Below are 23,223 nucleotides of genomic sequence, written 5' to 3' on the forward strand. Positions count from 1 at the left end.
TTGTTTTGGCTTATGGTTTCATTCCATGACCATTTGGCCCAGTTTGCATTTGGAACTGTGGTGGCACAGTTCATGATCATGGGAGCACCAGGCAGAGGAAGCTGCTTACCTCATGGCAGCCTAGAAGCAAAAAGAAAGAGGAAGGGACTGGAGTCCCACTCTCTCCTCCAAGGGTACATCCTGGTGACTTAACTTCCTCCCACTAGGTCCCCTAAAGGTTCCACCACCTCTGAAGAATGTCACGTGAGAATCTAAACCTTTTAACACATGGATCTTCAGGGAACATTCCAGATCCAAACTATAGCAAGGCATAAATTACCCTTTTGGGAACATGTTTCAAGGACTAGCTACCTCTTTGGTCCTGTTTATGTTAATAGCCAATCAATAAAAAGCAAGAAAATTCTCTCACGTGCTACATATAACATGTGTGAATCTTAACATTATGCTAAATGTCATAAACTAATCACAAAAGAAAAGATACTGTATGATACTGTATGGAATAGCTGAAGTAGTCAGATTCAAAGATATAGAAAGTATAGTGGTGGTTGTCAGGAACTAAAGGGAGAGGGAAATGGGAAGTTGTTTAATGGTGTTGAGTTTCAGTGTTGCACGATGAAAAAATTCTGGAGGTTGGTTGTACAATAGTGTGGATACACTTAAAATCTGTTGAACTATGCACTTCAAATTGGAAGACGGTAAAATTATGTTATGTATTTTTTGTCACTGTATAATTTTTTTTTTTTTTTTTTTTTTTTTTTTAGTTAAAGTATGTGATAAGGGGGGAGAAGAGCCATCAGTGGCTATCTGGTCTAACTACCCTTCCAGTGATTACTTCTGAATAGTATTACTCCCATAATCATGTAAGCTAAAAAATTTAACCATCTTTAATGTTAGTTATATCAAAAAAGACTATTAAAAAAAAAAGAGGGGAAGGTGCCATTAGGATGTATTTGTCCAGGGAACCAAGGCATACTGGAATCCTGCCAGTGGGCCATTGCTCACCCTTCCCCAGCACATTCTCTTTGTGTGGGTATCCATATTTGCACATAGGAAAAGGTGAGGACAAGCACTGTCTTAATTTCAACTTCTGATTAACAACCCCCAAAGGGAAATGTGGAGCTTCTTAGGCTAGACTTCATGGAGACCCCCCGCTAGCCTGAGCTGTAGTGACCTGAAAGATCAAGAATCACTGCACCCAGAGCCTCAGCCTTAGCCCCAGCCCACTTTGATGTGGCATGTATTAGAGGTGGAAAAACATACACAACAGGGAAGGAGGGAGAGCTCACACACCTTCCATGTAGGAGCAGCCAGGTTCTCAAGTGGAATCCTCTGTACCTCCACTCCAGTGTTTGATGTTTGTTACCACCCTAGTTATGGGCGCCCAAATCCCTAACTGCACAACACTAGGGACATTGCTGCTTCTCAGGGGTGCAGGTGAGGAAGGATAGAGTGATAGAAGCGCCTGGGACTTCCTGGATTCTAAGGGTGGACATTTGACTCTTTTTCCATACCTCCTAGATATTTTTGTTCAAAGTTTAAATTCCAAAGTAATGCATATCTTTTGATAATGCATATCTTTAAAAGGTTTAAAAAATGATGGGCAGTATGAAATTCCCATTCCATCCCCTTTCCACATGTAATTTTGGTAACTTGTTGTCGATACTTTCTTTCTGGTTTCTAGGCATCCACTTGTATTTTTTCTTTAAATGAGATTACATTATATATTCTTATGCATCTTTCTTCATCCTGAGCATATTTTCATCCATAAACAGCACCTGTTCTTTTTTACTACTTTATAATATTCCACAATAGAACTACTAGGACCCATGTAACCATTTCTCCATTGATGGTGTAATCAGTTGGTCACTGTTTTCCTCTTATGATAGGGATGTTTCTTGCCTTCCTTACTACCTTGCCGTCTATAATGTGATTGTGAAGAGAATTTCTAACCTGGCATCTCTGAATGTTCTTTCCTCTTGACTTAACTCCTTGTTGTTACCATAGTTCCATTTTTTTTTTTTAACTTATTTTTATTTGTCCATAGTTCTCTTTTTAAAGACAAATCTAGTCTTGCCATTCCCTTGTCCATCCACCTTAACTTAACCTGTGGTGCCATCTCATTACATTAGACTCTTCTTTTCCAGCCTCTCTCACATTGCACTCTACTTCCATGTTCTCTAGGTAACCCAGTCTGTTCCAGAATAATCCAGAAGTGATTGTCGACTCTTTTGTTTGGAAAATTCTTCATACTTACCCATGCAGTATGAATGTTAACGTGTCCTGTGAAAGGTACTCAGGGCAAGCCTGTACCAATTAATAGCTTTATTACTCTTACCTTCTTCAGCACCATCCTGTCAAGTGGGTTTGCACAGTTATGCTAGAAACTTCTAGCCCTGGAGAATCACAATGCCTGCCCTGACCCCTGGGCATCTGAGGAACTCATAATTATATCTTTCCTTGCTTCATGCATGCTTACGTGGTTAAAAGAGCCAGGAGATCTGGGAAGTTTTCTACCTGTGGTAGAGGATAAATGAACAATGATTCAGTGAATTTTGAAAGCTCTTCCAATCTATGGTAATTACGATCATTAAATAAACAGAAGGTTAAATTGGGCGCAGTGGCACACACTTGTAATCTTGGTTACCTGAAGGGCTCATGCAGGAAGAGCACAAGTTTGAGACTGACCTGGAAAACTTAGACTTTCCCTCAAAATAAATAACAGGGCTGAAATGTAGCTCAGTAATACAGAGCTTGCCTAGCACGAGCAAAGCCCTGGCTTCAATCACCAGCATCATACACATGCACACCACAAAAAAACAAAAAAGAAACTTAAGACATAAATGTTGAGAAGCTGAGTAATGTACGTAGCCTACACGCTGTTTTTCTACCATTTGTAAAATAATCATCTTTAGACAATAGTAGATATGTATGTAGTTTTTGTTTCTTTGATTTTTGTTTAAAGATCTTAGGGTACAGATGGGGGAAAAGGCAAATAGGGCAAATATTTTCCCCCAAAGAAAATAAGTAAATTAAATGTGAGTTATTTGTAAATCTATCAAGAAAATAAATTTCAACTGGGAATGTTGGCTTAGAGGACTTGTCTCGCATTTATGAGGCCCTGGGTTCAATTCCCAAGACCACAAAAGACAAAAATTTCATCTTGAGGATTAAGAGTGAGCTCATTTGCAAGAAGCTTTTAAAACCAATACCTTGGGTGGCATGTACCTTAGTTTAAAGACCCGAGTTATATGAAGGGAGAGTGTTTTGCCATACTTAAGTCTGTTCTTTCTTTCCAGTCAACTTATAGCAGAAATTTATGTAGTTTCTAGTGAGTCCAGCATGTTTGATAATACTTCTTTCTTTCCTTCAATGCCTTAGGTATTGCCTTATCTTTTCTGAAGTTTTTTTGTGAACTTCCAGTCTTATTTCAAGTTGAAATCACTTTGCATTTTAAGTTCTTGTCCTAACAATAACTAAAAATCATCCCTTTCTTAGTTTCTTAATTTGTAACATTTTTCTGATGTGGGTAGTAATGTCCTTCATTAGTTTTCCATATCTGCATTCCTTGCTTCAAAGCTCACTTCCTTACAGCATCTAATCTTGTGAGTATAATAGAGTTTCAGTTTTTTCCTTAAAAAATCTGCTGAAAATTTAGTTGCCCAAAAGGTGCTGATAACTCTAGGTGAATCACATAACTTTGGTTACTAATCTGTGAGAATCCCTGCCTCCCAAAGAAGGAAGAGATGAGAGATAAACCAAAGGGCTTGCAAACTTGAGCACCTACTTGGTTTAAGATGTCATAATTAGCTATATGGTGTATGGTTCTTTCAAATGAACAGATTAATAAATGTACATTAGCAGTTAGAAAGAAAGTAAAGCAAGTGCCAGGTAGAGAAATAATATGTTTATTCAGTGAAGCAACTGATTTACTGAAGAACAGGGAAACCATCATGCATGACATGTAAGCTGGACCCTGCTGCATATATGAGGATTTGCTTCTGCAGGCAAAGAGGGGAGTGTGGTATGGAAGTGTGGAAGTGTGCAGTAAATTTAAGAAATGTTGAGGAATGGGGAGGCACAGATGAGGAGAGGAATACAGAATAGAGTGTCTGTTGATTATCATTTGCTCAATGCTCCAGTTTTGGGCTGGAAGATGAAGTGATCTGCAGGGATTTTTATTTTAGCAGGACAGCTCTGGGTGATACTTAAGAGTTGAAATGTAAGAGGAGGGAGGCACACAGGCATCAGTGGCAAGGTCTCTTTTTAAGAGAGGACAAGGTGGGGTTGTCAGACAAAAGGAGATAAAACAAATGCTTATCACAGCAGAAACGGAAGTGTGGTGGCCAGAATGTAAGGGAGTAGTGTTTGTTGTGTCTCCCTGTTGGTGCCACCCCCACTGTTCTGTTCACTCTCCTTCCACATTTCACTTCTGTTCTAAGAGGAATGTTTTTGGTCTTTCTGTACATTGCCATGCTAGTTGGGCTTTTTTTTTTTTTTTTTTTTTTGGTGCTGTTGGTGCGAATTTAACTCTTTTCTTGGCAGAAAAAAGAGACCGTCTCTGAGGTGCCACCTTTGCTGTTCAGTGATGAAGATGAGAAGGAGACACAAGTCAGAGTGAAACCCACAGATAAGAATGTCGTGAGTGCCAGAGCATCATCAGACTTGGGGAAAATTGACATGGCTGAGACGGCAGAAAAGGTAGCCTTTGTTCTTTTGTTTTCTAATATGTTTGTGTCTCTTACATTGTAATGCACACAAACCCTTACATCTTTCCACCATAGGAAATAAATGACTCATTTCTGTGAAGACTTGAAAACAATGAAAAGTTTGAAGAAGATAGTCTGTGCTCTCATCCCTAGGGCACTTGATTTTTGTTTCCTTTTTTAGACACACATGTGCATACGTTGGTGTGCAGGCTTCTTGTTCTGTGTTATTGACATGTCATGTCATTGTTCATTTCTCAAGGGGGCTCTTCCACCTTACCTGTACTTGAATTAAGATGCCAGAAGATTTTAGTTCATTCTTTTACATCTGGTTAATGTTGACTGTGAATTACAGAGTAGTCAAATGTGTACTTTTTCTCAAACAGCTTTGCCATCTCTTGCTGGAGGCCTTATGGCTTGTGGCCACATCTGGAAACCCAGTACCAGCACTTGCCTTTGGTTTCTGTTTGTCTTATCTTTTTTCTAACTCTTCTTAAACTTTGTGTCCAAGCATTCAGATTTAGTAACTCTTAGGGTCTGTGTGAAGAACATTACTTTTACTTTTCCCATGGAGGCTCCTTGGAGCTACAGTAATTCAAGTATGTATTTGTACAAGTATGTATTTGTACCCAACCACTGGGAAGAGAAGATCTAAATTACCTGATCCTATCCTGTTCCACACTTGATACTGTCCTCTTCATTACTTGATTATGTTGATAGCACTTAGCATGTTACCTTATACATGATAGGTGCTGTTTTATAAAGTACATATTACTTCAAAGAAGCATGTTTTTTCACAGTTCAGCCACTCTGAAATTATAATGCACCTCACAGTTAATGGCATGTGTAATTGGGAGTTGTTTTTTCTTTCTTGGTGGTACATAAATGATAGGATAATAGTGGTACTTTTTAAAAAATATCTTTAAAAAATTCTTTTAGTTGTAGATGGACACAATTTATTTATTTTAATGTGGTGCTAAGGATTGAACCCAGTGCCTCACAAATGCTAGCACGCTCTCTACCACTGAGCTACAACTCCAGCCCATAATAATGGTTCTTATGATCAGTGGTATCTTGCTTGAATTATGATACTATTCAACAAATAAATGTTGCATTTTATGATTATTTTAGAGATTGACCTAATTGCATATACAGTGTATTCCTTATACAATTTGAGTATCTGATTTTGCTGAGTACATTTCCCCTTGGGACTGCATAATACTTAAATACTAGGAAATACATGGTCTACTCCCAGTGATTGACATTTGTTCCTTCTGTGACTTAGAAGTTCTTCTCTAACTCATGAGCAACCTGTGTGCCTCAGGGTTCTAACTGTATGTCTACTAGCAGAGGGCAGGACCTGTGGTCTTAAAGTGATTGGAAAAATTACCTTTGATGATAGATTATCTATACACGACTTAATTTGAGCAGTCAATCAAGAACTGACCTCACTCAGCATTCTGTCACATAGGAGTAGGTACAATTAGCTCTAGTTCCCTGAATCATGTTAATATGGCAGTTATTGACTCATTGAGGACCTTGTGAGGCCAAAAGTAGGGTATTTATTCACAGTTATTGCTTTTTTTTTTTAATTGTAATTTTCCATTTTCAGGAAGGAATTTTGACTTCATCTGCTCAGGATGTAGCCAGGCATTCTGATTTATTTTCTTCATCATCTCCATTGGACAAAGGAACCAAGGGTAGAACCAAAACTGTTCTTAGCTTGTTCGATGATGAAGAGGATAAAATGGAAGATCAAAACAACATCCATACTCCACAGAAAGAAGTAGGAAAGGTGAGCAAACATGATAAAGTTTCACATCTTAGACAAAAGAATCTCATTTCATGGTATTCGTTCTGTTGTGTGAATTACTGAAGAAACCTTAGCTTTCAGTAGAGAATGTAAATGACTCTCTCTAGTTATTTAGATATTCAGGAATCCAAATCGGTGACTTTCAGGTAGCACTGTTGGGTAGGAGATTAGAATTTCACCTGCTTCTCTTGGGATTTGTAGACCTTGTTTCACTTAGCAAACTTTTGCCCCTTGACCAGTTAGTTATAGGATATGAGCAATAGGAAAGGAAAGATAGGCCATATCTGTACACTTACATATGTCTGGCATTCAGTTTTAGATATATATGTTGTCGATGGACATTTTCTGTTTATCAGGTGTCAGCATACTTTCTTTTTGTAAAGGGCTATATGGTGACTATTTTAGCTGTTGCAGGTCATACAGGTTCTCTCATCGCTGCTCAGCTCTGCCATTGGTAGTGTAAAAGCAGCCCTAAAAAATACAAAAAGGATTGGACATGATTGTGTTCCAGTAAATTTTATTCAAAGTAAGTAACAGTCATTCTGTGAGACTTATTAGTATCCAGATATTAAAACTAGAGTGAGATATCACAAGAAAACTATATACCAGTATCTTTAATGAGTGTAGATACTAAAGTCCTCAATAAAATGCTGTAGTCAACCCTGTATATAAAAATATGAAAAGGATTACACAGCATGATGAGGGATTTCTCCCGAAAATTAAGGTTGGTCGAATATTTGAAAATCAACTGATAGTAATATATTGTATCAGTAAAATATAGGTTAAAAAGCACATGGTCACCCCAATAAAGGCAGAAAATGTGCTTGGTAAAATAAAAACCTGTTCATGATAAACACCCTCAATAAATTAAGCATGGAAGGAAACTTCCTCAACTTGATAAAGGACATCTGTGAAAACCCATAACTGACTATATACTTAATGGTGAAAGACTAAAAGATTTTGCTTTAAGATCATGAGTAGATAAGGATATTCACTCTTGACAATTTCAGTCAACTTTGTGCTGGAAATTCTAAGCAGGACAAGAAACTGAGTTAAAATGCATCCAGGTTGGAAAGGAAGAGTTAAACTATCTCTATTAGTATATGGCACAACCTTATGTGTAGTATGTCCTAAAGAATCTACAAAGTGTCTATTGTCTATTCAAAATAATTAATCTTAGCAAGATTATAGAATACAAAATCAATATTTGAAAACCAATTTTGTAATTTTATATGCCAGAAACAGTCTGAAAATGAAATTAAGAAATTAGTTCCATTAACAGTATCAACAGAAAAAGTAAAGTACTTAGTATTAAATTTAACAAAAGAATTGCAAGACTTGTATATTAAGAACTACAACATAGTGTTGAGAGAAGTAAGAGACCTAAAATAGATGGAAAGTCATCTCATATTTATGGATTGGAAGCCTTAATATTGTTAAGATGATAGTAGTCCCCAAATTTATCTACAGATTAAGTTGAGTGTAGTCCATATCAGAATTCCACATTGTTTTTGCAGAAATGGACATGCTGATCCTAAAATTTTTATAGAAGTGCAAAGAACCCAGAATAGCCAGCAGTCTTGGAAAAGAACAAGGTTAGACTTACACTTTCTGATTTCAAAACCTACTTCCTGACAGTACAGTACTGACATAAGATTAAAATATATAGATCAGTGGAAGAGAATTGAGAATTCAGAAATAAACACTTTAGTGGTCAGTTGTTTTATTAAATAAATCGTGCTGAGACATGATAAGCCACATGTAAAAGAAAGAGGTTGGATTGTTACCTCATACTACATACAAAAATAAACTCAGAATGGTTCATATATATAAATGTAAGAACTAAAACAGTAATATATGAGTAAATGATTATGACCTTAGATTAGGCAAAGCTTTCTTGGATATGACATCAAAAGTATAAGTGACAAAAAAATGAATAGCCAAATTGGACTTCATTGAAATTAAAAATAGCTGTGCTTCACAAAACACCCTCAAAGCCAGGCATGGTGGCACATGCCTATAATCCCAGTGGCTCAGGAGGCTGAGGCAGGAGGATTGCAAGTTCAAAGCCACAGCAACAGCGAGGTGATTAGCAACTCATACCCTGTTCTTTAACTAAAATACAAAGTAGGACTGAAGATGTGGCTCAGTGATTTGAGTGTCCCTGAGTTCAATCCCTGGTACCATTCCCCCTCGCCCCAAAAAAACACTTATTAAGAATGTGAAAAATTACAACTCAATAAAAAGATGACCCAATTTTTAAAAAAACAAAGGATGTGAATAGATGTTCTACAAAGAAAATTCACACATTGTCAAAACACATGAGAAGATACTCTGCATCATCATTTGTTAGGGTAGTACTAATCAAAACCACAATGAGATGCCCATCAGGAAGGCTACAAGTAAAAAAAGGGAAAGTTACAAGTGTTGATGAGGGTGTGAAGAAACTGAAACCCTCATTTATTGCTTCTGAGAACGTGAAATTGTTCAACCAGTTTGAAAAACCATTAGGTGGTTCCTCAACTTGTTAAAACCTGGAGTTACCACATGACCCATCTGTTCCACTCGTAGACATCTATCCAAGATGAATGAAAGCATGTTCACACAAAAATGTGAGTGTGAATGTTCCCAGCAGCATTGTTCATAGGAACCAAAAGGTGGAAATAACCTGAATGTGTATCCACTGATGAATGGGCACACACAATACTGTCTACCCATACGATGGATTATAAGAGTCCCTCCTTATCCAAGATTTTTCTTTCTTGTGTTTGTTAACACAGTCAGCTATATCCTGGAAATCTTAAATGGGAAATTCCAGAAATCTGTAAGTTTTAAGTTGTGCTTCATTCTGCGTAACATGAAGCTCCATCACCCTTGTGATACTCCATCCCCCCTCGATGTGGTTCATCCTTTTGTTCAACTTATCCACACTGGATAGGATACTACCTGCCCAGTAGTCCCTTAGAAGCCATCTTGGTTAACAGGTCAACTCTTACCATCTTGTATTGTTGCAGTGTTTGTATTTAAGGAACTTTTATTTTACTTAATAATACCCCCAAAACACAAAAGTAGTGAATATGCCAAAAAGAAGTAATAGGAGTACTTCCTTTTGGGGAAGATGTAAGTATTACTTAAGAAGAGGAAAAAAGGGCTGGGGATATAGCTCAGTTGGTAGAGTGCTTGCCTTGCGTGCACAAGGCCCTGGGTTCAATCCCCAACACCGCAAAAAAAAAAAAAAAAAAAAGAGGAAAAAAATCTTGTGCAGAGGTTGCTAAGATCTATGGTAAGAATGAATTTCTATCAAATTGTGAAGGAGGAAAAAAAATCCATGCTGGTTTTGTCTTAAACTGTAGAAGTTATGAGCACAGTGGGTGATAAGTGCTTATTTAAGATGGAAATAGCATTAGATTATAGACTTCCATACTCTGAGGTTTTTGAGGCATCTACGGGGGGCCAGGTCTTGGTGTGTATCCCCCACAGATAGAGGAAAGCTGCTAATTTATTTGGCAACAAGAAGTATGAAGTAAATAGGTGGAACGAGTTCTAATTCTCTGTAGCACACTAGGGTGACTATAGTTCACAACAATTCATTATATATTTTACAAAGAACTTTAGGAAGGGTTTGAAGTTTTCTGATACATAGAAATGATAAATGTTTAAGGAAATGAAAATACTCATTACCCTTTTTTCATCATTGCACATCATATACAGATACACAGTTATCACATTGTACCCCATTAAGACAGAAAGTAGATGAGTGGTTGCTTGGGGCTGAGTGAAGTGGGTGGGCAGGAATGGAAAGTAACCTCTAATGGTTTGGGGTATCTTTGGGTGATAAGAATGTTCTTAGATTGTGATGATAGTGTTTGCACACGTCATGTGAATTTTATCCAACAGAGATGTTTGGGGGAAAAAACTGGTTCGGCATCTTGTAGATTGCCAATCCTTTTTTATATCTAACTGAATAGTCCATATTGATTTCTACAAAAAGTTTTATTAATTCTTTGTTATAACAGCAGACTAACCCTGTTTGTAAATGAGAGCCACATATAGTGAATATAAATGATTTACTGTATTTACTCTTATTTACTGTATTAAACTGGTTCTTATATATTAATAATAATTGGTTAATTAGTGTAATTTACTTTGACAAAAGTGGGATTTTGTTTGTCTGAATCTTTAAGTTGTCATAGTAAAGAAGAAATAGGGATGAATTCTACAATGTCAGATCTGAAGCATGATATCTTCAAACCAAGTAATGTGAACAGTAATTTTTAAATGTCTGTTATCCTAGCAGACAAAAAATAATTTTTACAGAGTCTAAACATAGTGGGATAGAAGTGAACAGGCATAGGAGATGGCTTGCTGGTCATACCTCTGCCAGTTCTTTGGAGTAGGGATACATGCTTGATCCACTCTGGTGTTTTGGGATTAAGTCACTGATGTCTCCTGTTCCTTTTAGGAATAAGATTGAACTTACTTAATATTATTGTTTGTATTCCAAAGTATTTCTCATGGAACTCATGTATTTTTTAAAAAAATGAAAGTTCAGGTACTATACAAAGGTTGAAAGATCATTTTTTCCAGATTGTGCTTTCTGTATTCATAAATTTACTTTCCCCTATTTTTTTTTATTGTAAACAGATGGGATACATGTTGTTTCTCTGTTTGTACATGGAGTAAAGGCATACCATTTGTGTAATCATAAATTTACATAGGGTAATGTTGTTTGATTCATTCTGTTATTTTTTCCCTTCCCCCACCCCTCCCACCCCTCTTTTCCCTCTATACAGTTCTTCCTTCCTCCATTCTTGCCCTGCTCCCTAACCCTAACCCTAACCCTAACCCTAATGCTAACCCCTCCCACCCCCCATTATGTGTCATCATCCGCTTATCAGCAAGATCATTTGTCCTTTGTTTTTTTCAGATTGGCTTATCTCATTTAGCATGATATTCTCCAATTTCATCCATTTGCCTGCAGATGCCATAATTTTATCATTCTTTATGGCAGAGTAATATTCCATTGTATATATATATATATATATATATATATATATATATACACCCCAGTTTCTTTATCCATTCATCAATTGAAGGACATCTAGGTTGGTTCCACAGTCTGGCTGTTGTGAATTGAGAAGCTATGAACATTGATGTGGCTGTATCTCTGTAGTATGCTGATTTTTAAGTCCTTTGGGTATAGGCCAAGGAGTGGGATAACTGGGTCAAATGGTTATTTTTGATAGCTCCATAGTATTCTTTTTTGTAAATAAAATGGTTCAACCTTTTGCCAGCATAAGCGGAGCTGCAGGGGACATCTTTGTTTTGTCCATCTTTGCACTTGTGACTTTTGCTTAATAAATGCTTGGAAATATAATCGTACATGATCTTCTCTGTTTTGTCCAGGGTCAAGATTCTGATGCCCGTCCTAAGAGCACAGGTGTGTTCCAGGATGAAGAGCTCCTTTTTAGTCACAAGCTCCAGAAGGACAATGACCCTGATGTTGACCTTTTTGCTGGCACCAAAAAAACCAGGGTCAGTTTCCAGTGGATTCCTACATTATGTGTTTGTTATTGTGTTAGATATTCTTTCAGTGGCTCACCTAGCTCTGTTTGTAAATTGCTTTTGTTTTCTTTTGGATATTGAATCTAAATGTTGTCTATTGTAGTTGTCAGAGCCAAGCACTGGAAGCCTATTTGGTGATGATGAAGATGATGATCTGTTCAGCTCTGCTAAGTCCCAGCCTGTGGTACCAACCTTTGTTCTCAGTATCGGGGAGCGTGGGAAAGGAAACTAATATCCAGTTATAGGATGAAGGAAAATCATATTGTTCCCTAACTAATATTAGAACATTAACTGACCCAGGCCCTCTGAATGTATTAAAAACTTCTTTGATTTTTTTTAAATAGTTTCTTGAAAGGTCATTGCATACAATATGGTGACTACATTTTTGTGCCTTTTAGATAGAAAAATTTAAACCTGAGTTTAGCCCCTGTGTGTCATTTTTGCCTTCTGCCCTGCTCATTTTTTTTTTATATACTATTTTCTTTTTATCATAGTGATGACTCCTGCTAAAACCAGTCTTCTGCTTCTTCTTTTTTTTTTTTTTTTTTTTTTGGTGATGCTGGGAATTGAACACAGGGCCCTTGCTCATGCTAGGCAAGTACTGTACCACTGAGCTATATCACCAGCCCTAGAAAATCTTTAGAATACTATTTTATTTTTAGCTAGTTCCACCCTCATGTGAAAAGGGACTTGTAAACCCAGAAGCCAGGTTCCTTTTTTGCATTATGATTTTTCTTTAAAATTTTCAATACATGACAGACTTTGGTTCTTTTTCTTTTGAAGGTACCAGAAAAAAGAAGGTAGTGAAAAAAGACCACTCTGTTTTCTCTCTCAAGAACCAAAAACATCCAGAGTCCTTTCAAGGTAGCAAAGAGAAAAGCATATGGAAACCAGAAACACCACAGGTTAGAATCTCTCTAAGGACCTCCAGCTCTTATTTGCATCCCAGTACAGACCAATTCCGTCATTCAGACCCAGAGTTATTCAGAGTTCTTTTAGCTGAGGAAACAAGTAGGACCTCTCTTTTTTTTTCTGCTATGTTCTTTTATCCCCTATCATCTCTTTTCTCCTTTCACACTCCAGAGTCTTATGATTCTGTATTTAATTATTATTATTTTTTGACTCAATTCCAAATTGAGTTCCAAGGTGAAGTTAAGTTAGGGTGAAGCCACCTTTTTCCCACCAGAGACCCATTTCTCCTCTGGGATCTCTTGGAGTAGAATGAAATTTGAGTTAATATAAATCACGTGTGATTTCTTACTTTCTCCTGAATGTCACTTGTTCTGAGATGGCCTTCTCATCAGCAGTCCTCTCAGAATTCTGTGGAGCTCCTTCTGAGAATAGGCCAGAAGTCTGGCCGGAACGTGTCCCTGGATATCTCACTGAGGCCACTGTGTCCTGAGCTCAGAAAAAGGAGGCACATCTCCACTCACTCACCCCCAAACTCCACTTCTTTAGTGTTAGAAGTGGTGTCAGGCTGGGGGAGAGGTCCGATGTGCTCCTCTATGCCACTGTGATGGGTAGCCAGCAGGTCAATGATGCCAGCTGGTCAGACTTTGCTGTTTTGATAGACAGCTCTTACAAATCCTATTCCTGATCTCTGTCTCCCTCTTCTTCATGTATGATCTGAGCCTCTCTACCTACATGCCAGAGGAAGGGGCACAGGTGAAGTGAGGCTAGTGAAAATTTTTGAGGGCCTGGGAGGGATTGATTCGAATGAATGACAGAGAGTGACAGCTTTGCTCTATCACAGATTTATGTACAGGCATGAATATAATCCCAGAGACACTTTGCTTCCTCTTTCCCCAATGAATTTTTAACTGAATGTAATTTCACACAGGATTCGTCAGGTCTCGCTCCATTTAAAACCAAAGAACCATCCACTCGGATCGGGAAAATACAAGTAATTATAATACATCTGGATCTTCATTGCCTGCCTTGTGGCATCTATAAACCTTTTTGGAATTTTCACTTTTTTCAGCTGCTGCCAAACATTTCCTCATCTTTCCCCCCACTCCAACCACACCCCCCACCTCCACCTAGTTGTTGCTTCTTGTGTGCTGTGTCTTTAACGTCTTTTCTTTGATCACAGTGGTGGGCACAGTTGTATGACCCTCTGTTCTAATTCTGAGACTAGATCAGGTGATTTTCCTACATTATTCTTCTCCTCTTGTATTCTACATTGTGTACACTGAACCTCATCATGTCACAGAAATAGTAAGAGACTGCTGTGTTAAAAAATGAATACTGAGTTTCATTTTTCTTCTTTAGGCAAATTTAGCAATTAACCCAGCAGCCTTGCTGCCTTCAGCGGTTCCCCAGATCTTGGGAGCAAAACCTGTTTCGCCAGAATTGGTTTTTCCTTCATCTGAACCTGGAAGGATCCACGGTCTGGAAAGTATGCCCTCTCTTCCTGGCAGTGGGGAGGCTGGTGTGAGTTTCGATCTTCCAGCTCAGGCAGACACCTTACACAGTGCAAACAAGGTGATGAAAATATCTTTGCCTGCGCCTGCTTGCTTTTAGCCAGAATCTGGCTGCTTCTTTCTAGTCCATTGATAGAAATGCATCCTCAATTCCACACTGAAGGAGATACCTCCTCCTTCCTTCAGCCCCTCCTACTTTTCTCCACCTCCCTAATTCTATGTCTGCTTTTCCACTGTACGCTTTTGGCTTTTGTTCCATTTACGATGCACAGAAGCCATAGTGAAGTCTCACCTCTACCCCCATCTCACTTTGGTGTCTGCCATCTGGGACTTCTCACTGTGCAGAGAACATTCTAGTTTCTGGTTTGGTGTGAAAGCCCCTTTACAGGTGATGCTAAGCCTTGCCTCCAGCTTTCCTGCCAATGTCCCCACACTGCAGCCTGAACTCCAGACACAAGGCCCCCCATTCCCTGAGTACACATACTTTGTCCTGCTGATGCCTGCCAGTTGTGCTGCTTCCTCACGTGGAATGTTCTTCCCCACCTGCAACTCCATGCAAACCTCTCACTTCTGTGGCATTCCCCTCCTGTCCCCATGTCCTGGGCTTCTTTTGAGAACCCATAGCAATTCCTTCTCAGGTAAAAAATCTGTCATACTGTTTCACCGAATCTCTGATAGACCCTGAACTCTTGGAGCTTTTCCTTCTATTTTAATGAGTTTTCTTTTTTCTATCCAGTCTCCCTTATCTTGAAAATCTTAGCTGATCTCTAAAGTGATGAGACCTAGAATGATTTAATCTTAGCAAATAAATTTTAAGTGTTTGCAGACCTGTTTTCTCTGTGCAAAGTAAAGTATCATTTTAGTAGCTTTTTTTGGTGGGGGGTAAGTTTAAATTAGCCACTTCTTAAAATTAATTGTGAAATTTCCTTGAAGTAGGCAGATAGAGTTAAGTACTTTGCCCGAAATAGATTGTACTTTATAGAACTTGACTTGATTGTGTATTTTGGAACATATCACAAATATTAAATCATAGTTATTGAGATACTAATGTTTCAGTGTTATATTGAGGGCTCTGGTTTCAGAACCATGTTTTTTACACATAATATTTAATGTTTGAATTAGCGTTTGTTGACTTGAAGAAAACAACCTCAGGTTACCTCTCTTTCCTTATTGTGTCATACCTCCTTGCTCCTGAAACCTGATTTAGATTAGCATCTAATAAAGGTTGGCTCCAGAATCTCCCAGTTCTATCTTGTTTTGAAAGATGCCCACATTTGAATTGAGAAAAGAAGAGATGCCTGAGAAGGTTTTGAGTCACAGAGCATCAATTTGCCTACTTTCTGGGGTCCCAACAACCACTGAAACTGAACCAAAAACTGCAGTCAAAAGACTCAGAAATGGGGGCTGGAGTTGTGGCTCAGTGGTGGGGCGCTTGCCTGACATGCACAAGGCCCTGGGTTCGATACTTAGCACCACATATAAATAAATAAAATAAAAGATCCATTGACAACTAAAAAAAATGTTTAAAAGGCTCAAATGAAGAACACTAAAGGATTAAAAATTACTTAGTCTTGGAGGAGTAGGAGCTAGCAAACTCCTTTGGAAATCTTTAAGAAATAACTTCTTTGTATTTCAGATAATGATTGATGGAGAACAGATAACCGTACAGTACTTTGTGTTACTGATTCTTTGCTATGTTAGCTTTTAACACTTTTTACTTTATCATCAGATCAGCATGTGATTTTTTTTTTCTTTCTCTCTCTCTCTCGCTCTTTTTTTTTTTGGTGCAATTGCAGAGCCGTGTCAAAGTGAGAGGGAAGCGTCGACCGCAGACGCGTGCAGCTAGGCGACTGGCTGCCCAGGAATCCAGTGAGGCTGAAGACATGAGTGTACCCAGGGGACCCCTTGCACACTTGGCAGATGGTGCCATTTCACCAAATGGCTGGCAACCTCAGCCCAGAGCAGCCAGTGGAGAAGTCTTTGAGGAGGCAGTGGCTGCTGCTGCTGCTTCACCTTGGGAAAACAGCCCTGTGCTTGCAATGGACAGAAGCCCCTTTGCAAAGTCCCTGGGTCAGTCCAGAGGCGAGGTTGACCTGTTCGATTCTGGGGACATATTTTCTAGGGGCCCAGGACCTCAGTTCATGGAGAGATCAAAAACCAAGGGGAAGGTAGCAGAGACCCTGGCCCACCCATCCGGGGAAGATAAAGAAAACAGCCCCCTCTTTCCTGCTCTCGTTGAGGCCAGCAGTGATGATGATCTCTTTCACTCTGTTAAACCAAGACCAGCAAAGAAAACAAATCCATTTCCCCTCCTGGAAGATGAGGATGATCTCTTTACAGATCAGAAAGGCAAGAAGAATGAGTCAAAATCTAATAACCAGCAGGACATCATGTCAAAAACACAAGATATATTTGAGGTAATAAAATATTTCATTCCTATTTCTCTGTTAAGGAAAATAACTGATTGACTCTGATGCTATAGATTACATTAAGCTAGTTTTGTATATACCTGGATATTTAATGATTATAATTAGGATTCCCTATTAATAACTGAAATTTACACAGAAATGTTTGATTTTTTTGTTTTGTTGTTGTATGTATGGGTAGTTCTTGACTGGTCATAATCCTTGATGAAAGTCTTGATTTTATTCATTCTTCATTCATTTTCTGGTACTGGATATCAAACCCAGAGCCTCTAACATATTGGGCAAGCATTCTACCACTGAGATGTGCTCCGAGCCCCAGATCTGGATTTTGATAATTTTGATTATTTCATAGAATGTTGCTGCAGTCAGCTTCCTCAGCATGCCACTCTGTGACACATATAAAGTCAATTGGTGCAGCTTGAATGTTTAACAACTGGTTTTGAGGAAATAGGCCCTGGTTAGACCTGCTAATTTAGCAAAGGCACATGCAGGAAGGCCTTCAGTGACTGTTGCTCAGCAGGTTTTTTTTTTTTTTTTAATTTAAAAAAAAATCATTTATTTATATGTGATGCTGAGAATCAAACCCAGTACCTCATACCTGCTTGGCAATTGCTCTACCCCTGAGCCATAACCCCAACCCCCTCAGAAGATATTTGTTGAGCATCTGGGTCCTATAGGCAGAGTGAACTGGGACCATAAGAGCTCTGCTTCTCAGAGGTCTTAGGGAGGGCAACCAGATACAAACAGGGAGAGAGATAGTTAAGAAATTTTTAAATAGCAAAAAGTGCCATGAAGAAAATTACCTAGGGAAGTGTGGTGAATTAGGGGTAGGAGACTGTCCTTTCAGGTAGGACTGGTAGAGCCTCAACATAGGGCTGATAGAATAATGTGAAAGACCAAGGCTAAGTAGAGGAGTGTATTCATTAAGAAAATTTTTAAAAATTTAAAATTGTTTTACTTGTTGTTTGTTTTGGTTTAACAAGGATGATATATTTGCTACAGAAGCAATTAAACCCTCACACAAAAAAAGAGACAAGGAGAAAACTTTGGAATCCAACTTATTTGATGATAACATCGATATCTTTGCTGACCTAACTATAAAGCCCAAAGAAAAATCCAAAAAGAAAGTAGAAGCTAAGTCTATATTTGATGATGATATGGGTAAGTTTGTTTTTCTGTTTGATTTAGAGAATTGTTCCTATTCAGTTGCTTGTTCTGTCTCCTGTTCCTTGTCTTGGCCCTTTCCTAGAAACTGTTCCCCAGTTGATTTTATTTATTTATTTTTTATTTTATTTTATTTTTTTTTTACGTTTACATAGGGTAATGATGTTTATTTTATTTTTCCCCTCGCCCCCACCCCTCCCACCCCTCTTTTCCCTCTACACAGTCCTTCTTTCCTTCATTCTTACCGCTCTCCTTAGCCTAACTCTAAACCTAACCCTAAACCTAATGCTAGCCTGTCCCACCCCCCATTATATGTCCTCATCCGCTTATCAGCGAGATCATTCGTCCTTTAGTTTTTTGAGATTGGCTTATCTCACTTAGCATGATATTCTCCAATTTCGACCATTTGCCTACAAATGCCATAATTTTATCATTCTTCATTGCGGAGTAATATTCCATTGTATAAATATGCCACAGTTTCTTTATCCATTCATCAACTGAAGGGCATCTAGGTTGGTTCCACAATCTGGCTATGGTGAATTGAGCAGCAGTGAACATTGATGTGGCTGTATCTCTGTAGTATGCTGATTTTAAGTCCTTTGGGTATAGGCCAAGGAGTGGGATAGCTGGGTCAAATGGTGTTTCCATTCCAAGCTTTCTGAGGAATCTCCACACTGCTTTCCAGAGTGGCTGCACTAATTTGCAACCCCACCAGCAATGTATGAGTGTTCCTTTTTCACCACATCCTCGCCAACACCTATTGTTGCTTGTATTCTTGATAATCGCCATTCTAATTGGGGTGAGATGAAATCTTAGGGTAGTTTTGATTTGCATTTCCCTTATTACTAGGGATGTTGAACATTTTTTCATATATCTGTTGATTACTTGTACATCTTCTTCTGTGAAGTGTCTGTTCATTTCCTTAGCCCATTTGTTGATTGGATTATTTGTATTCTTCATGTAGAGTTTTTTGAGTTCTTTATAGATTCTGGAAATTAGCGCTCTATCTGAGGTATGGTTGGCAAAGATATTCTCCCACTCTGTAGGCTCTCTCTTCACATTTCTGATAGTTTCCTTTGCTGAGAGAAAGCTTTTAAGTTTGAATCTATCCCAGTTGTTGATTCTTGCTTTTATTTCTTGTGCTATGGGAGTCCTGTTAAGGAAGTCTGATCCTAAGCCAACAAGTTGAAGATTTGGACCTACTTTTTCTTCTATAAAATGCAGGGTCTCTGGTCTGATTCCGAGGTCCTTGATCCATTTTGAGTTGAGTTTTGTGTAGGGTGAGAGATAGGGGTTTAATTTCATTCTATTGCATATGGTTTTCCAGTTTTCCCAGCACCATTTGTTGAAGAGGCTATCTTTTCTCCATTGCATATTGTTGGAACCTTTGTCTAGTATGAGAAAATTGTATTTATTTGGGTTTGTGTCCATGTCCTCTATTCTGTACCATTGATCTACCTGTCTATTTTGGTACCAATACCATGCCGTTTTTGTTACTATTGCTTTGTAGTAGAGTTGAAGATCTGGTATTGCAATACCCCCTGCTTCGCTCTTGCTACTGAGGATTGCTTTAGCTATTCTAGGTTTTTTATTCTTCCAGATGAATTTCATAATTGCTTGCTCTATTTCTGCAAGGTACATCATTGGGATTTTAATTGGAATTGCATTGAATCTGTATAGCACTTTAGGTAGTATAGCCATTTTGACGATATTAATTCTGCCTATCCAGGAACATGGGAGATCTTTCCATCTTCTAAGGTTTTCTTGAATTTCTTTCTTTAGTGTTCTGTAGTTCTCATTGTAGAGGTCTTTCACCTCTTTTGTTAGATTGATTCCCAAGTATTTTATTTTTTTCGATGCTATTGTGAATGGGGTAGTTTTCCTAATTTCTCTTTCTGAAGATTCATCACTTATGTATAAAATGCATTGGATTTATGAGCATTGATCTTGTAACCTGCTACTTTACTGAATTCACTTATGAGTTCTAAAAGTTTTCTGGTGGAATTTCCAGGTTCCTCTAAATATATAATCATGTCATCAGCAAACAGGGATAGTTTGAGTTCTTCTTTTCCTATTCGTATCCCTTTAATTTCTTTGGTTTGTCTGATTGCTCTGGCTAGAGTCTCAAGGACGATGTTGAATAGAAGCGGTGAAAGAGGGCATCCCTGCCTTGTTCCAGTTTTTAGGGGGAACGCTTTCAGTTTTTCACCATTTAGAATGATATTAGCCATGGGCTTAGTGTAGACTGCCTTTATAATGTTTAGGAATGTTCCCACTACCCCAATTTTTTCTAGTGTTTTGAGCATGAAGGGATGTTGTATTTTATCGAATGCTTTTTCTGCATCTATTGAAATAATCATGTGATTCTTAACTTTAAGTCTGTTGATATGGTGAATGACATTTATTGATTTCCGAATGTTGAACCAACCTTGCATCCCTGGGATAAAACCCACTTGATCGTGGTGCACTATCTTTTTTTTTTTTTTTTTTTAAATTTATTTATTTATTTATTTATTTTTTTACGTTTACATAGGGTAATGATGTTTATTATATTTTTCCCCTCCCCCCACCCCTCCCACCCCTCCCACCCCTCTTTTCCCTCTACACAGTCCTTTTTTCCTTCATTCTTACTGCTCTCCTTAGCCTAACTCTAAACCTAACCCTAAACCTAATGCTAGCCCGTCCCACCCCCCATTATATGTCCTCATCCGCTTATCAGCGAGATCATTCGTCCTTTAGTTTTTTGAGATTGGCTTATCTCACTTAGCATGATATTCTCCAATTTCGACCATTTGCCTACAAATGCCATAATTTTATCATTCTTCATTGCGGAGTAATATTCCATTGTATAAATATGCCACAGTTTCTTTATCCATTCATCAACTGAAGGGCATCTAGGTTGGTTCCACAATCTGGCTATGGTGAATTGAGCAGCAATGAACATTGATGTGGCTGTATCTCTGTAGTATGCTGATTTTAAGTCCTTTGGGTATAGGCCAAGGAGTGGGATAGCTGGGTCAAATGGTGTTTCCATTCCAAGCTTTCTGAGGAATCTCCACACTGCTTTCCAGAGTGGTTGCACTAATTTGCAACCCCACCAGCAATGTATGAGTGTTCCTTTTTCACCACATCCTCGCCAACACCTATTGTTGCTTGTATTCTTGATAATCGCCATTCTAATTGGGGTGAGATGAAATCTTAGGGTAGTTTTGATTTGCATTTCCCTTATTACTAGGGATGTTGAACATTTTTTCATATATCTGTTGATTACTTGTACATCTTCTTCTGTGAAGTGTCTGTTCATTTCCTTAGCCCATTGTTGATTGGATTATTTGTATTCTTCGTTGTAGAGTTTTTTGAGTTCTTTATAGATTCTGGAAATTAGCGCTCTATCTGAGGTATGGTTGGCAAAGATATTCTCCCACTCTGTAGGCTCTCTCTTCACATTTCTGATAGTTTCCTTTGCTGAGAGAAAGCTTTTTAGTTTGAATCTATCCCAGTTGTTTATTCTTGCTTTTATTTCTTGTGCTATGGGAGTCCTGTTAAGGAAATCTGATCCTGAGCCAACAATTTGAAGATTTGGACCTACTTTTTCTTCTATAAGATGCAGGGTCTCTGGTCTGATTCCGAGGTCCTTGATCCATTTTGAGTTGAGTTTTGTGTAGGGTGAGAGATAGGGGTTTAGTTTCATTCTATTGCATATAGTTTTCCAGTTTTCCCAGCACCATTTGTTGAAGAGGCTATCTTTTCTCCATTGCATATTGTTGGAACCTTTGTCTAGTATGAGAAAATTGTATTTATTTGGGTTTGTGTCCATGTCCTCTATTCTGTACCATTGATCTACCTGTCTATTTTGGTACCAATACCATGCCGTTTTTGTTACTATTGCTTTGTAGTAGAGTTGAAGATCTGGTATTGCAATACCCCCTGCTTCGCTCTTGCTACTGAGGATTGCTTTAGCTATTCTAGGTTTTTTTATTCTTCCAGATGAATTTCATAATTGCTTGCTCTATTTCTGCGAGGTACATCATTGGGATTTTAATTGGAATTGCATTGAATCTGTATAGAACTTTAGGTAGTATAGCCATTTTGACGATATTAATTCTGCCTATCCAGGAACATGGGAGATCTTTCCATCTTCTAAGGTTTTCTTGGATTTCTTTCTTTAGTGTTCTGTAGTTCTCATTGTAGAGGTCTTTCACCTCTTTTGTGAGATTGATTCCCAAGTATTTTATTTTTTTCGATGCTATTGTGAATGGGGTAGTTTTCCTAATTTCTCTTTCTGAAGATTCATCACTTATGTATAAAAATGCATTGGATTTATGAGCATTGATCTTGTAACCTGCTACTTTACTGAATTCACTTATGAGTTCTAAAAGTTTTCTGGTGGAATTTCCAGGTTCCTCTAAATATATAATCATGTCATCAGCAAACAGGGATAGTTTGAGTTCTTCTTTTCCTATTCGTATCCCTTTAATTTCTTTGGTTTGTCTGATTGCTCTGGCTAGGGTCTCAAGGACGATGTTGAATAGAAGCGGTGAAAGAGGGCATCCCTGCCTTGTTCCAGTTTTTAGGGGGAACGCTTTCAGTTTTTCACCATTTAGAATGATATTAGCCATGGGCTTAGCGTAGATGGCCTTTATAATGTTTAGGAATGTTCCCACTACCCCAATTTTTTCTAGTGTTTTGAGCATGAAGGGATGCTGTATTTTATCAAATGCTTTTTCTGCATCTATTGAAATAATCATGTGATTCTTAACTTTAAGTCTGTTGATAATGGTGAATGACATTTATTGATTTCCGAATGTTGAACCAACCTTGCATCCCTGGGATAAAACCCACTTGATCGTGGTGCACTATCTTTTTAATATGTTTTTGTACGCGATTTGCTAAAATTTTGTTGAGAATTTTTGCATCGATGTTCATTAAGGATATTGGTCTGAAATTTTCTTTCCTCGATGTGTCTCTGTCTGGTTTAGGTATCAGGGTGATATTGGCTTCATAGAATGAGTTTGGGAGGGTTCCCTCCTCTTCTATTTCATGGAATAGTTTGAGGAGTATTGGAATGAGCTCTTCTTTAAAGGTTTTGTAGAACTCGGCTGAGAACCCATCTGGTCCTGGACTTTTCT

General features: G+C 38.2%; 1 protein-coding gene across 1 annotated transcript in view; it reads left to right on the plus strand.

Annotated features, from left to right (window-relative positions):
* Window positions 1-23,223, plus strand: part of LOC124984859 (WASH complex subunit 2A-like) — a 66,954-nt gene that overhangs the window by 38,235 nt on the left and 5,496 nt on the right. The window contains exons 22-30 of the mRNA XM_047552946.1: window positions 4,543-4,698; window positions 6,316-6,498; window positions 11,923-12,051; window positions 12,185-12,284; window positions 12,865-12,986; window positions 13,922-13,984; window positions 14,353-14,565; window positions 16,301-16,921; window positions 17,914-18,091. Coding sequence (XP_047408902.1) covers window positions 4,543-4,698; window positions 6,316-6,498; window positions 11,923-12,051; window positions 12,185-12,284; window positions 12,865-12,986; window positions 13,922-13,984; window positions 14,353-14,565; window positions 16,301-16,921; window positions 17,914-18,091 — 1,765 coding nt within the window. The remainder of the gene's footprint in view (window positions 1-4,542; window positions 4,699-6,315; window positions 6,499-11,922; window positions 12,052-12,184; window positions 12,285-12,864; window positions 12,987-13,921; window positions 13,985-14,352; window positions 14,566-16,300; window positions 16,922-17,913; window positions 18,092-23,223) is intronic.

Source organism: Sciurus carolinensis, chromosome 5, assembly GCF_902686445.1.
Source record: "Sciurus carolinensis chromosome 5, mSciCar1.2, whole genome shotgun sequence".
Taxonomy (NCBI): Eukaryota; Metazoa; Chordata; class Mammalia; order Rodentia; family Sciuridae; genus Sciurus; species Sciurus carolinensis.